Raw genomic sequence first — 13,891 nt, 5'->3', positions numbered from 1 at the left:
GTGAATATATTATGCATACCTTTCAACTTGCTCACATATTTGTCTGTGTGAATTATCATTCATCACTAGTGATAATAATAAGTGCCCTTTCCAGCAGTCGGCAAGGTTAACATTAATAATGGTGATAAATAATTATGACATTCATTATGAAAACTAAGCATAATCTGACTCTGAGTTTTAGCTCATTGTTTTTCTTAACTGCAAAAACAGTAGTAATTGGCTCATATTATGGTTCATAATTTCCTATCTTGATTTTAAAAATTATAATATTTGAGGCTCTGAGAGTTTAAGTAATTGTGTGGACTATATAAAATACTCTCCATTTACTCTTTCATTCAGTACACTGTTAGAATACCACAGATTATACAAAACCTCTTTTTTACATGGTGACCTGAAAGACTTACAATTAGTTAACATTAGTGTCATTTGCAAATATGACATTCAGAATGATTTCTTTAAATAAGAAAAATAGAGATAAATTATGGATACAATCACTGGGTATTTTTACGTTCATAGAACATGGTTGAATGGTGGTGTCAGGCTTGGTTTTAGACATAAAGGGTTTCTTTGCTTTTTTATATAAGATGGGCTCTTAGAAGAGTTATCTTTAGGTTTTTTTATATGTATAATATAAAGGTACCATTTTGTTATAGTTCCGAGTGTCGCTGATTAAAGATAGAGAAATAAAGCATAATCTCATTCAAGATATGTTGACAATAAATTGGCTGTCCCTCTAGTGACTGTATCAAAGGGCAAAGCAAGGAGGGTAGGGGAAAAAACAAGAGACACAAGCTGAAGCATTTTGAGTCCTAGATACAGCTGTATGTAAGTAAGGGTAGTGTGTGTGAGTGTTTTCTATTACTTTTGTTTTTTATTGTACATGTAGTCTGTAATCATAGAAACATTGAAGAGAATTGTATTTATAATTCATATGGTTTTGCCAACTGCTGTGAAGTAGAACATCTTTGTGTATCTATCATTAGGTCTTGAGTATTTTTCTTTCTTATTTATAGTATTTTTCACTTAGAAACAAAAGCAATTCTTGGTTTTGGTGAAATTTTGTAGAGTGGCAGAGATTATTTTCAGGCCCTTCCTTGACTAATTTTCTTTGTTTAATTATGTGCTGTTTTATATACAACTGTAGGTCCTGGGGGTTTAGGAGGATCAGTGCATTATGCCACGATGGCTAGATCGGCTGTGAGACCTGCAAGCCTTAATTTAAATCGTTCTCGGAGCCTGAGTAATAGTAATCCAGATATATCTGGGACTCCCACGTCACCAGATGATGAAGTGCGGTCAATCATTGGCAGTAAGGTAAACTGAAGATATGCCCCTGTAAATTTGATTTTCAGTTCATGAACAAATGAGAAATGTCCAAATGTTTTAATTTATTCTTAATTTTCAAGTGTATTTGAGTTAGTAATAAGCAAGAAATTGTACATTTCTATTCTTTCAGTAAACACTAACTGTTTCATGTTTCTACTAAATATGCTTGCTACAAACTGGTTTGTGCACTGTGCTCAAAAAAATCTGCCAAATTCTCAAATTTGTCCAGGGTGACCAGTCACATATGAGTCACTTTTGTCTGTCTGATACTTCACTGTGTGAAAAAATTTTTTCTATAGAATTAAAACAGACCTATGTGACTGCTGGGTAGAAGGGACATATCATCATTGATACAAAATATAAGTTCTTCTCCAAAAAACTATAGAACAGTGATTAGCCTTGATTGGTAATTGAGCTACATTTCTTATGAAAAACTCTATGTAAAGTGCACCAGAATTAGAATAATATGATTTATTTAACGATGGTTAATGATTATTACAGATAATAAGGGAGATGCCAGCTAGTTTAAGATCTAGCTATATTTTATTTAAAGCATTAATCTTTATTACCCAAAGAAATATACGTAAGGAACAAATACTTATTCCCTTTCTGTATGTAAAGTATAAAATAACTCAGAGTTTAAACAAGGTGGACAAAAGAACAGTAAAACTAAGGCGAAGAAGTCATATCACATTGTGTTCTGACCAAACCATTTCAAATGTAAAATACACATAGCCAACTCTTCTTTGGCATTTTAGCCTGGTAATAAGGATATGAGGAAGAATTACTAAACATGTTCTAGGGTCTGTGTTTAACACTGAGCCTGAACTACAGTAGAATGTTTTTTTAAGATCTGCGTTGGTTGGTTTGTTAGGTGAAATACTGGAACATTGATCAGAGACATCAGGACTATTTCTATCTATTCATATAGTTACAGAAATTTTACATTTTCAGAAGCTTCTAATGAACATTAAGCATTGCTCATTTTAAAATAACTTTTAAGCAGTTTTCAAGTAATTTTTCACAAATAAAAAATGTATTTTGTAGCCTTACCCCACATATATTTCCATGTTTAGGAAGAGAACTCAGGTTTTTTATCCTTGTCTTTATTTTTTATGATATCTCACTGTAATAGAAGTAATACTTAGCATTATTTACGTAATACAGTTCTTTAGTAGAATGACTCTGATTTGTGAATTAAAAGAAATTTTCCTGTTAAACTATAGACACCATTTTCTTCAAGCTTATACTTTTAAAACATCTCAGTTTCTGTAAGATTTGCATTATGCCTCATTTAGCATGATTCTAGAGTTTTCTTTTATATGATGTATTTAATAAATTACAACATCAAGATTTAGAACAAAAGTCTTACATATATTGGAATGACTATTTTATGTTTTTCAGGTAGTTTATTTTATTTTTTTAAATAATTTATAAAATGGGACATAATGATATAAACTTACTTTTGATGATATATACTGATAAATGTCAACTTTTGAGAAAGCCATCATAAGATGAGAATTTTTTTTTAATGACAACATAGCCTTGTATGAATCAAGTTTTATTTAAATGGTTTTTATGTTTTCTCTTTTTTGCAAAATTTTTGCTAGTTACCTTTATTTTGGACTGTCGTTTAGTCATAATCCCTAATAATAATAGTATATATTTTTATTTTATTGAAAAATTGTAAGGAATGTTGAAGTTTATTTATAGCTGCTTTTCATTTAGTCTGATTTTATTGGCCTAGAAATTTAAGTAACTCTTCTTCTTTAATGATTTTGTCTTTCACCTTGTCTCAGCCATGGTCATAACCTAGACCTTGTCATTACCAATAACTTTAACCCTCATAATCTCAGTTTCATGCATTTTTGTTCTTCAACCATTAGCTCCTAGTTTTCTCTTTAGTACCTCAATTCTAACAATTTCTCTACTCCTCTGCAACCTCCAAATACTTGATCCTATGACCTTTATACTTACCATGTCTTACCCCCTTACTGTTATTTCTTCCAATTTAGCCAGCTAAAATGTCATGACCAGTCATTATAATCAAACTTCAGTTTTCCTATTCTTCTCTCACTTCATTTTACTTGCTTAACCAAACCTCAAACCATAGTTCAACCCATTTGACTGCCTGTACCATGTCACCACCTGTGCCACAAGACTTGAGAAATACCATGATGACTGGTGTCATTTGCAGTGAAAGACCATGAACCTCAGAGAGCCATGATGTTATCAAGCAATTATATATATATATATATATTTCTGTATTCCATTTACTTCCCCATTCTGCCAGAAAAGGGTTTCATGCCACTTTTTGTTGCTTCAAACCTCCTAACACCTCCTCACCAGTCCTCCTTCTCACTTTATCTTCTACTTCATTGAGAAAATTGAAGTCATCAGAAGAAAACTTTGGTAGACTTTTACCATTGCATCTACCTGCCTACTACCCTCTACTACTACCTAATACTTAATACTGTGCTGTAGATGAACTATGCATTTCCCTAGGTGATACTGTCTCTACAGAACTAAATAGCACTGTAACTACTCTTTCTTTTACCTATCCGTCTTTTGGTGTTTTCTGGTTTGGATCCATACTTACGTCCTGATATTTGTAGTCAGTTTCTCTTGGGTTGTCTTCATAAATCTTACTGCAGCAATCCTCTAAAGATTTGTTTTAACTTGCTCCCATTCTATTAGCAGATTCCCAGGCCCTAGGCCCAGGGATTATAATAACCTCTTTCAGAGACAGACAGATATAATTCACTTCTGGTCATACACATTAGTAACATTTTAAATTAACTTAAAATTAGTGATAGAAATGATAAAGATATAATTCCTATGAATAGCTCCAGAATGTTTTTTCTTAATATATATAGTAGTCCATTAGGTTTAATTACAACAAGCACAATAAAACTGAGCACAACCCCAAATTTACCATCATTTTTAGGAAGGAGCAAGTATTAGACATTTTTTTCTTAATTTTTTTACTTAATTTCTCCTGACAGTCCCTGAAAGAAAATAAGAGGCAAGATCAAATAGAATTATGGAGTATCATTGCACAGTTTTCAGTTGCTGACACATGGAATGAAATTAAAGTCTTTTAGAAAAGAATGAAGTGGTTTTTTCTTCCATTTTTTCTTTTAAGCCCTATTTATATTCAGAGTAAATTAATTGTTGCTTACTCATTCCATCTTTAAAGAAAATTGGGGGGGATGGTGCTGTGGGAACTTTAGTTGTTGGTACTTCAAGATGATCCCTTTACATAAAGAGAAATTACCTTTAGATGCTATACTTAATGTTCTTGGTGATTTTTAAATACTCATGTAATAAGATAATTTTGGTGAACTAATACTCTGTAGATGCCTAAAATTTTTGGTTGCTTTAACAGTACTAATTTAAAAAATGTTTGCATTGGAAATTCTGGATTTCTTTAAGAATAATTTATAGCATGCCACATGTAATATTTCTTTCCTTTCCAACTGCTTTCTATTATATGCTTAGGGTTTAGATCGCTCCAATTCCTGGGTTAACACTGGTGGTCCAAAAGCTGCCCCATGGGGATCCAACCCCAGTCCAAGTGCAGAGTCAACACAGGTGGTGTTTATATTAGAGGTTTCTTTATTGGCTGCTGATGTTTCCCTTTAGAACATTACTTTTTAGCATATACTATGATTTCAGTGGCTTGCGTTTTTAATCATTAAAAAGTGTGTATTTTTGTTTACTTAGCACATTTTTCAACTACTATGCATGAAAACCACCAGTTGCACCAGTATTGTTCTGCTTTCCTATTTCCTGTGTCCTCCTCCCCTCCTCCTGCACTTTATCAGCATTTCAGTGCCTGCTGCTTATGCATTGATGACTTTGACAAGAGTTTCTACTTTAGGGCTAGCACATCTTCAGTAGAAATTTTTAAAAATTTTATGTGGAAAAACTTGACAGTTTTCCATTTGCTTTTGGTTTAAAGTGTAGTTATTGTATCATTTCCATCTAGCATTTACTACCTTGTCATTTTTTCCATAATCACCAACTAAAAGTACTGGTAATAGAGCAGAAATTAAATGTGAGCAGTATATGTTCCCCTCCTATAAGAATAAATACCAGAAGCAAAAATCTGTTTTAATTTGTGCTGTGTTGCAAAGAATGAAATTTGTTGTAATTTAGTTGAATTAAGTTTTGCTTACTTAGGTCTAATTGCCTGATAGCTAATACTGCATGATACCTTAAAATATACTTCTCATCTGTTTATTGGCTTTGGAGGAAAATGGTCTTGTTCTTGAAGAAACAATTTAATTGCATTTTAATATTATAATTGATTTACATTTCATGTAGTATATGGCAAACCTGAGTACTAGTTTTGATAATAGTGAAAAGTGAAATTCTAAACTTTCTACATTTTTTTATTGAACATAAAAGTATTTTTTGTTTTCTTTTTTTTGGTGTGCAGCCAGTTGAGAAGTATGTTTTTACATTTTCTTACTAGCTATGTGCATGTGTATAGATCACACAAATAAAAATTTCATTTTTTGCAGCACTCTGAATTTATGTAATTATTAAAATATTCATCTTTTTAAGACTAAAAATATTTATAAGCCATTTTGATATTTATTAAAACAGCTTAAAATGGTGAAAATGAGATGAGCGATAAAATAGATGGTTGCTGAAACTGCAATAAAACACTATTTAAAAACTGTTTGTGTTCCTTGAGCTGCAAAGTCATCCACAGCAGACTTTAATGTGATCTCGTCATTCATTCATCTTCACTCCATAGGCTATGGATCGAAGTTGTAATCGTATGTCTTCGCACACAGAGACGTCAAGTTTCTTACAAACATTAACGGGACGCTTACCAACTAAAAAGGTAGATTCATATGAAGACAATCCATATAGGGGGAAAATAACTCCAACAATTAACTAGATATAAGATTTCTTTACATAATCAGTATGAGATGTTGCAGTGTTTGCACTGCATTTAAAACTACATTTGCGCAAGCACTGCTTGACTGATGCCTTTTGGGACATACCTTTCCAGCGTAGGCTCTTTTACGTTATTCTAATGTGTATATTTTTGGGACTGGCTGTTTTTAGACTTTAGTGAATTGAAATTTGATCATCAAATTTTAGTGCCAAAAAATGTATCAACTCTTAATTTTGTATCTGTAACTGCTTCTGTTTTGTGTTTTAAATCTCCAGGAAAAGGAAGATGAGTTAGAAAAATTATCACTCTTAGTAAGATGTGTTGCTTTGCTTCCCTTATGCACAGTTTCGTTAGTCCTTTCTCATATTACTATACACTACTTTGCAAATGCTTTGTACGCATATCCATTACAAGGCAAGAAATTTCTACCATTTTTATAAAAAGACTTTAAATACCTGAAAACTTGAAAATTAGTGTCTTATGTCAAAGCTTAAATCTTTAAAGGTATTTTCTAAATTGTACCAGCAAAGTTTATGAATGTATTTGCATATGTTGAACTATGTATGTAAGGCGCAAACAAGATTTTATTTGTAACTTAGTTTTTGGTCTAGTTTCTGTTTGCAGGTACAATTTAGGAGGCTATTTCCCACTTGTTTTTTTAAAATTACATTTTACTGCAAGATAACATGTAATTTTTCAGCTATTCAACATGCCACTGTCTTACATGTATAAATAGCCGTTTCGTTAATGGGTGTTCTCACTGCATCATTGAATGGTTCACGTGCCTTATTTTGCTTATTTTGCTTATTTTCATTATATCTTCATTTGCAGTTGCATTATTATTTGGTTTGTGTTATTAACAGACTTGACTTTGATAATAACTTTGGATTTACTTCTGGATAGCTTTTTCATGAGGAGCTGGCTTTGCAGTGGGTTGTTTGCAGCGGCAGCGTTCGGGAATCAGCTTTGCAACAAGCCTGGTTCTTTTTTGAGTTAATGGTAAGCAAAATAAACACACTTCTAAATTTTTTTCCCTTACACTTTCATCTTAGCTCATTATTTTATACTAAAAATATTTTTCTATTGTCCATCTTAATGGTTTTACATGTTCCTCCAAGGCAAAATTACATATGTTACAGCTCTAAATAAACACTGTGAACACTTAGCACAATTTAGTTGGAATTATAAAGCTCATTTTATTTTTTTTAAGGATGGTTGCAGAAGCTAGCTATTTTTTTAAAGGACCTGTGGTACATTCTTTCTTAGTCTAAACATGCTACTGTATAATAGCAGTACTATAGATTTCATACCAAACATAAATAAAAAGAGCTTTAAGATACTTTTTACTTTTATGGTAGAAACCTCTTAGGGAAATGCCAATTACAGCCAGTTAAAAAATACTTATTCACTTAATTTAATAAATGATATTAAATGAATGAATTAGTATCTTAATATTTATACACACACATAAGTGTTTATTTCTTGTGTATATATGTGTTTATCAGGTGCGTACAGTTTGGTAGCACTGTCTCCATGGGCTAAGTATTACCAAGGCACGGAGAGATTGAGTAACTTGAAGTATACTCTGCTTGTAGAGAGCAGAACTGTATTCCAGATGCAGGCAGTCTGGCACTGGGGTTCTTCCTCTTCAGCTTCTAGAAAGCTGTGAAATCACTGAAACTTTTTCTACCAGAATAGATGTAAAAAATAAATAAGCTAAGGAAACCAAAACAAAAAGGTAGAAAAGAAACAAAGGGAGCTTCTAGAGTACCTCATAGGGTCATTCTCAGCATTGAATGTTACCTATATTGGGGATAAAAAGCTGTTTCTTCTAGGGATTTACTAATCAAATAAATAAGGGACCATACATAAATGATAGGTAACTCATTTTTTCCCCTAGAGAATAAACACCAAACTTGTAATTCATGTGTTTTTTTAATATGTTTTTATTAATTTTAAAGAGGAAGGGAGAGGATAGAGAGATGGAAACATCAGTGGTGAGAGAGAGAGTCATTGATCAGGTGCCTCCTGCATGCCCCTTACTGGGGATGAAGCCTAAAACCTGGGCATGTGCCCTGACTGGGAATCAAACTGTGATCTCTTGGTTCATAGGTCGATGCTCAACCACTGAGCCATGCTGGCCAGGCTCATGTGCTTTTAATATAGTTTTTTAGTATTACATGTTTATTCAGATTTCTTAAATATAAACTAGTCAAAAGGCTACAGTTGAAGACTTGGCTCTGCTATTTACTAAATGTAGAACTTTGGCTTCAATTTCCCTGAATCTCAAATTTTTATTACCGTTACCATATTGCTGTGATAAGAATCTATACCCAAAAACATTTTGTAAGCTTAAATCACTTTGTTAATTTTTACCCAATATTTTGTAATTAATATTTAGTCCACTTGACACTAGATACTAGATGCTGAAGACACTACAGTGAAGTCAAGGCTTCTAACCTCTCAAAGCTTACAGTTTGGGGCATATGGAATGGCAAAATTATTGAGTCTTCGAAAGATTTGATTTAAAACAATTTTGAAGGGTGCTATTTTTTTCTTTTGCATACACAGAATTTTTTTTCCCTATTCATAGCCAGAATAATTTTATGAAGGTGATGCAGTGATTGGATTGTATTTTATTTGTTATTTCTTTAGAACATACAAAATATCGTAGTGAACTTTTCAAAATATTTCAGGAACTAAAAGTATTTCAGCCATCTATTAAATCACATGGTACATTGAAAAATTAGCCCTATTGTTTAGAGTCTCTGTAGCTGTTAATTGCATCCATAAAAAATTAAACTAATGGCTTATTTATTTTTTCAGGTGAAGAGCATGGTGCACCATTTATACTTTAATGATAAACTAGGTGCGCCAAGGAAAACTCGTTTTCCAGAGCGTTTCATGGATGACATTGCTGCTCTTGTCAGTACAATTGCTAATGATATAGTTTCACGATTTCAGAAGGTAATGATGGCTTATTTTTTTTCAATCTTTTTCAAGCTCACATTAAATTCTCATACTTTTGTTTTTGCTTTATATTCTGTTTCTCAGGACACAGAAATGGTTGAAAGACTCAACACAAGTCTTGCATTCTTTCTTAATGATCTGTTGTCTGTTATGGACAGAGGATTTGTCTTTAGCCTTATAAAGACCTGCTATAAACAGGTAATGCATAATTAGTAATAATTAGTAATCAAATAACCTAAATACTGTGTTTGCTCTTTTTATAGCTAGAGCTAAGAGATCTTTAAGAACATATGCATATACTGATATTTTAAAAACAGCATAGTTTTATTAGTAAGGCAAAAGTAAGTTATATTTGTTTAATCAGGACATAAGACTGTGGCAAGCTGATATCAGTACAACTAACTGGCTATTCCTTGGGTTACACTGGCCCATTCTGGAGCATACCACCAAGTCAATAGTCTATTTGTAAAGCAGCCCCAAGATACCAAGTACAGTGTTTATACTAAATGAAGAACTAACTGCACTTTTTGTGTCTTCAGTGATATTTAAAGCAGCTGCATTTTGCTATGTATTCCTCCTAATGCAGCCCTGGACATTGTAGGGTTTAGAATCATAGACAGATGTTTACCCATGTCCCAAATGTCATTCATTTTGCTTTTACTAAACTAAAAGGATCCTGGAACTTTCCCACAAACAGCTGATTTTGTTTTAAAAATTTTATCAATGATTAATGAAAACTGCCTTTTGGAAAACATTTCTTATTAGACCTGATAGGCAATTTTGCTAGTAAGCTGTTTGACCATCCTAGAATTACATTTTAAAGGAGCTTTAAAAATATATAGACCTCATATGCATATATGCACAACCCAAGGACACAGACAATGGTGGGGATGGTACAGGGTGGAATGGGTCATTGGGGAGAAAAAGGGACATCTGTGCTATTTTAAACAAAAAGAAACAAATATATATATGTATAGAACTCTGGGTTCCATCTCAGCATTTTTGAGGAGTTTGAATCCTGGTGGCAGGCGTGGGGAGTGTGGAACGCAGTGGTTATAAAGCACTTCCTAGCTGATCCACAGATTAGATTTGGAGAACTACTGGTTCAGTGCTATTTAGCAGTCTAATATTTGGAATTTTGAAGATCTGTTCTATTGTATGCCTTGTATGTTGTTGTTTTTTTAATATATCTTTATTGATTTCGGAGAGAGGAGAGGGAGAGGGAGAGAGAGAGAGACAGAAACATCAATGATGAGAGAGTCATTGACTGAGCCCACAGCCCAGGCGTGTGCCCTGACCCGGAATCGAACCCCGATCGCCTGGATCCTAGGTCAATGCTCAACCGCTGAGCCACGCCCGGCCGGGCTGTGTTTCTTTTAATAAAGAAGTTAAAACTACGTGTGGGCACTGACCCATTTGCATACAGTATGCTACAGTATGCATTATTTTTACTTTGTCCCCAAAATTTAATGTACTGTTGCTTCCCAAATCGATTCCTGTCTTTATTCTTCAAATACTGACCTCCTATGTTTGTCAAACATTGAGCTAGACCCTAAGGATGCTGAAGTCATTAAGTCAGCCCTAGCTGGTTTGGCTCAGTGGTTAGAGCATTGGCCTGTGGATTGAAGGGACCCTTGTTCGATTCTGGCCAAGGGCACGTACCGCAGTTGCAGGCTTGATCCCCGGCCCTGGTAGGGGCGCATGTGGGAGGCAACCAGTCGATGTGTCTCTCTCACATCGATGTCTCTCTCTCCTTCTCTCTCCCTCTCCCTCCCTCTCTCTTCCCCCCTTCCCCCTTTTACTCTCTCTGAAAAGCAATGGAAAAAATATCCCTGGGTGAGGATTAAAAAAAAAAGTTATTGCCCGGCCGGGCATGGCTCAGCGATTGAGCATCCACCTAGGATCCAGGAGATCACAGTTCAGTTCCCCATCAGGGCACATGCCTGGGTAGCGGGCTCGATCCCCAGCTGGGGGCGTGCAAGAGGCAGCCGATCGATGACTCTCATCACTGATGTTTGTATCTCTCTCTCTCCCTCTTCCTCTCTCTGCAATCAGTAAAGATATATATATTTTTAAAAAGTTATTAAGCCTATTTATATATGTCCTCAAGTAGTTTATGGTATAGCTGGGAAAATAAGCAAATAGATCATTGTAAATATAGGTTAACACAAGGTACTGTAAAAAGAATGGGTAATTTCTTTTATGAAGTTGTTTTGTTGTTGTTCTTTTTTTCCATAAAGCACATCTTTGAGAAGTAGAAATCTTAAAGCTATGTTGGAAATACAAGAATGTGCCTTTTAGCCTAATCAGTGGATTTCTATGGTAAATCTTGTAGTTCAAAATTTTTTATTTCAACAGTAATTCTGAAGAAAGCTGATACTATTATTTAAATCACAAACCCAAAAGCTGCCCACTGAGTTCTGTTCTTTAATTTTTTAATCTCATTCTGGTTGATACTAGAGAAATGATATATTCAATTGGTATTCTCTTGTTTGTGCTTACAAGGTGTCTTCAAAACTTTACTCATTACCAAATCCAAGTATCCTGGTGTCCTTGAGGTTGGATTTTCTGAGAATCATCTGCAGCCATGAGCACTATGTTACATTAAACTTACCCTGTAGCCTGCTTACTCCACCTGCATCACCATCACCTTCTGTTTCTTCTGCAACATCTCAGGTATGCAAAGTGTATGAAGGAAATATTCTTAAAGTCCACGTTTGTGAAAAAGCATTTTAAATACTGGAGAAATTGTAGGTAACACTGTTGAATAACAGTTGTATAACAAGCTCTGTATTAAGTGCTTTTTAAGTATTAATCATTTAATTCTCAGAGCAACTTTGGGAGGTAAATTCTATTACTATCTCCATTTTACAGATGAAAAAATTAAAACACAGAAAGGTCAATAACTTACCCCAGGCCACACAGTAAAATGGCAAAGCTAGGCTTTGAACCAAGGTACATGTTGGCTTTATTTTATTTTAAATTTATTTTTCAATTACAGTTGACATACAATATTATATTAGTTTCAGGCATAAAACAGTGACTAGACATTTGTTGTACTCTTACAGATTGTATACATGTAAGTGAATTCACCTACGTAAACTCACTTATTTAGATGTTTTCACAAGTTGGGTTTTCTTGAAGCAAACAGACTGAGTTTGGTGTGCAAGATGTTTATTAGGACTTAATACTAGTGAAAGGAAGGGGGATGAAGCATAATTTAGCGGAGAAAGAAGTCAAAGTGTTACAGAATTACCTCCCAAAATTCAGGTTTGTGTACCCAATGCACTAGCCAAACAGACACCAGTGCTCGGAGACAGATTTATTTGATTTTGTCACCATGAGGGGATGAGAGAGCAAGATCTCTCAGACCTGTCTCTCTCAAAAGACAAAAGTAGGGAGTTTTTATGTAGCTAGGGAAGCAGAGCGGAGGAGTTCCAGGAAGTGAGAAGTCTATGTTTATTTAGTCACAGAAACACGTTTTTGTGTCAGACTCCTAGGTGTCAGCAGCTGGTCACAGCTACCTTGAAGATATTCTTTCCTTCTACAAAAAAATAAATTCTTGAGACACTGAAGTTACTTCCCCCTGCTTAACAAAGAAGCAGTACATCAGCAACACCAAATTATATAGTGAGAACAAGGCATGCAGGGTTGAAGGACCCAGATTTTACAGACTGTTTCCTGTCAGTGACGTTATCTTTCAAGCAAAAGGCAGAAACTTGACATCTTGTGACTCTTGCACTGTTTAAACTATCATTGTTTTGTGCTTAACTAGCTATATTTTTCTGTTATCTCAAAGCTTACTTTTAAACATTTCTCCTGGAACTTCATGTGCAGGCAGTCCTTTAGAACATGACTAACATACTTTCTTAATCTTGGACTATAAACTATGTGACAGAGGAATTGAAACATTTAGTTATAGCGTATACCTATATCCTAATTAAGAATTATATTATTCTAGCTGTGAAAAAATACTAGGAACATTAAAATCACAAAAGGGCTCGGCTACAAAACTGCACTGCAAGCCTGACAAAGCCCTACCTACCTCTCTTGTATCCAGAACACCCAAAGGAAACTACATAGATGTTTATAGGTTTGTTGGGTAGCACTTGACTTCAACAGCTAGTCGTTTCTCTAAAGATGAAAAGGGTTATCAGCAATTATTATGTATCCTGTCATACAGTTTGGGATTAAAGGATTTTGTGGTTTTAGTATCAAAGAAGCTTAGATTTTCCCTCCTACTGAAACGGTCTTTTTGCTATATAATCCCTGAGGCAAACAAGCTGCTTCCTTAAGCTCTTAATGTCTAAAGTCAAAGTTGATCTGAACTCTTAATTTTATTTTTGAGATACTTAATTCCTTAATGTAATTCTGTAGGTTAGATTAATGTCAGGTGCTTGATAAAAGAAAATTTTAAACTTCACTTAGAAAGACTGGAAAACATCTGAGAGCACCCACAACTTTTCACTTTACCTTTGCAAAAAATCTTATTTCCATATACTCTTACCTAGCTAGCACACACTTCTTCCTGTAACGGATGAAGCTAATCTTTTGCTTTCTTTGCCCAACCTATTCCAAAGATGTGGCTACACAGTCAAGTACAAATTAAACATAGGTACAATTCTAAAACCTTTAATGAAACACATTTGTTTACACCTAATTCCCTGCTGAACATATTCA

At 34.2% G+C, this 13,891-nt stretch overlaps 1 protein-coding gene across 7 annotated transcripts in view; it reads left to right on the top strand.

Moving 5' to 3' along the window:
* The window catches only part of DOCK7 (dedicator of cytokinesis 7), a 155,418-nt gene that overhangs the window by 90,992 nt on the left and 50,535 nt on the right, over positions 1-13,891 (top strand). For 6 of the 7 annotated variants that reach the window (XM_087820488.1, XM_087820487.1, XM_087820486.1 and 3 more), the window contains 6 exons: positions 1,145-1,314; positions 6,095-6,184; positions 7,145-7,240; positions 9,068-9,208; positions 9,296-9,409; positions 11,717-11,887. In XM_087820488.1, the coding sequence (XP_087676614.1) occupies positions 1,145-1,314; positions 6,095-6,184; positions 7,145-7,240; positions 9,068-9,208; positions 9,296-9,409; positions 11,717-11,887 (782 nt within the window). Of the gene's footprint in view, positions 1-1,144; positions 1,315-4,827; positions 4,921-6,094; positions 6,185-7,144; positions 7,241-9,067; positions 9,209-9,295; positions 9,410-11,716; positions 11,888-13,891 lie in introns of all 7 variants that reach the window. The other variant, XM_087820491.1, reaches the window with a different exon arrangement.

This window comes from Miniopterus natalensis, chromosome 9, assembly GCF_054644295.1.
Source record: "Miniopterus natalensis isolate mMinNat1 chromosome 9, mMinNat1.hap1, whole genome shotgun sequence".
NCBI classification, from domain to species: domain Eukaryota; kingdom Metazoa; phylum Chordata; class Mammalia; order Chiroptera; family Miniopteridae; genus Miniopterus; species Miniopterus natalensis.
This window is presented reverse-complemented; position numbering and strand designations above follow the sequence as displayed.